This window comes from Monoraphidium neglectum, assembly GCF_000611645.1.
Source record: "Monoraphidium neglectum strain SAG 48.87 unplaced genomic scaffold scaffold00667, whole genome shotgun sequence".
Lineage (NCBI taxonomy): Eukaryota > Viridiplantae > Chlorophyta > Chlorophyceae > Sphaeropleales > Selenastraceae > Monoraphidium > Monoraphidium neglectum.
The window spans coordinates 21,793-23,666 of NW_014012961.1; the positions used below are offsets into that span (position 1 = coordinate 21,793).

At 66.4% G+C, this 1,874-nt stretch overlaps 1 protein-coding gene across 1 annotated transcript; it reads right to left on the minus strand.

Annotated features, from left to right (window-relative positions):
- Positions 1 to 880: 880 nt before the first annotated feature.
- On the minus strand, positions 881 to 1,081 carry MNEG_4710 (hypothetical protein; the record flags this gene model as incomplete). Its single annotated transcript, XM_014046818.1, has 1 exon — positions 881 to 1,081. A coding segment is annotated over one exon (201 nt), but the record flags the coding sequence as incomplete, so codon positions are not given.
- Positions 1,082 to 1,874: the final 793 nt, after the last annotated feature.

Sequence of the window (1,874 nt, forward strand, 5' to 3'; positions counted from 1 at the left end):
GAGAACAGGCCAGGGAGAGGTCCCCCACAAACGCCCATTTCAGAATCCCCTCATCAGACTTGATCATAAGGTTCCATTGCCGCGCACCTGCGCGCAGCCACGCACGCGCGAGCGGCGGCAGGCCGCTCTCAGCGCAAAGGATCGTGGCGGGCACGCTACGCCGCACCCCCCCAAGGACTTACGAGGAAACCCTGCCCCCGCCGGGGGGCCGTACACCGTGCGCAAACACCGTGCAATGCCACCATCGTCAAGGGCGCGGGGTCACGTGAAAGTGCCCCCCCTTGATTCCCTATGGTGGGGGGTGTGGCTCACCACACACACCCCTCTCCTTAACCCGACGCGGCGCCGCTTGCAGCGTGGCTTCTAGCCGCGCGAGGCGTCCGCGTAGTCTCTTTCTCTCTCTCTCTCTCTCTCAATGCCACCTGAGAGCGAGTACCAGTGGTAATCATTGCGGGACCGTGAGCAAGGCTGCGGCTGCGGGGAAACCCGGGAAAACCGCTTGGCCCGAAGGCCGACGCCTGGCCAGCCCTGTCCCCCCACCTCGAAAGCGGCCCGGGCCGAGGGGGAGTGAGCTCACAATCCATGCAGGACAAGCAACAGATCTTGTAACAATCCTAATCCTATTCCTAATCTCAATCCTAATCCTCAGCCCCTCAAGGACTGACGAGGAAATCCCGCCCCCGCCGGAGGGCCATACACCTGGCACAAAACATCGTGAAATGCCACCTCAGAGCGAGTAGGGATCATTGCGGGACCGTGAGCAAGGCCGCGGCTGCGGGGCAACCCGGAGAGACCACTTGTGCCTGAAGGCCGACGCCTGGCCAGCCCTGTCCCCCCGCCTCGAAAGCGGGCCGGGCCGAGGGGGGGGGGGGGGGTGAGCTCACGAGCGAGCGCGTGCAGCAGCGTTTTGAGCTGCCAAATTGCCGCCGTGCTCCTGGTCCAAACCCTGCTCCTGCGTCCGCCACTGCCCCACAGGTGCCGCCGGCGCCACCGTGGCTGTGACAAAAGGTAGCCTGCACGCCGCATAGCTCCAGCACACCGCCTCGGCCAGCCCCACACACCGGTCGGGCACCCGGGACACCTTGCAGCCTCCGCAAGGCAGCGCCGGATGAAGCAGCATCCAGGCAAAGCCGTGCAGGGATTAGGATAAGGATTAGGATTAGGATTAGGATTGTTACAAGATCCCGCGGTCGCCCGCTCCTGGAGCCATCCAGGCTCATGGGATATGACTTGGTGGCGAGGGAGGGTGCATGCTCGCGCCCGGCGCCACACCGCACGCCGCTCGTCCCGCTGCTGGGCGCCGCACGCAAGCGCGTCGGCACAATCGTCGTTCTCCACGGCCTCCGGCGCCGCCACAGCCGCCGCAGCTGCGGCCGCCCGCGCTGCCGCAGCAGCGGCGTCGGCACGCCGCCGCGCCGCACGCACTGCCGGCAGCTCTTTTTTAATACATGTGAAGTTACATGAGAGGCTGACGACACCTGCGCAGATGCGGCCGCCCGAGCCCGCCCCAGACGCGGCGTCGCCGCCAGCGCGTGGTGGGACCACAAGCTGGCAGCCGAAGCGAGGCCCCCAGCCCCTCAGGGACTTACGAGGAAATCCCGCCCCCGCCGGGGGGCCGTACACCGGGGGCAAGACAGCGGTTCGGGCCCAGCGATTTTCCCGGGTTTCCCTGCAGCCGCAGCCTTGCTCACGGTCCCGCAATGATCACTACTCGCTCTCAAGTGGCATTGCGCGGTGTTTTGCGCCCGGTGTGCGGCCCCCCGGCGGGAGCGGGGTTTCCTCGTAAGTCCTTGAGGGGCTCACCTTCGATGGGGCGATTGACCTTGGGGCCCTCGACGCCGAGGCGCAGCGACAGCGGGCAGCTTTCGTCGAGA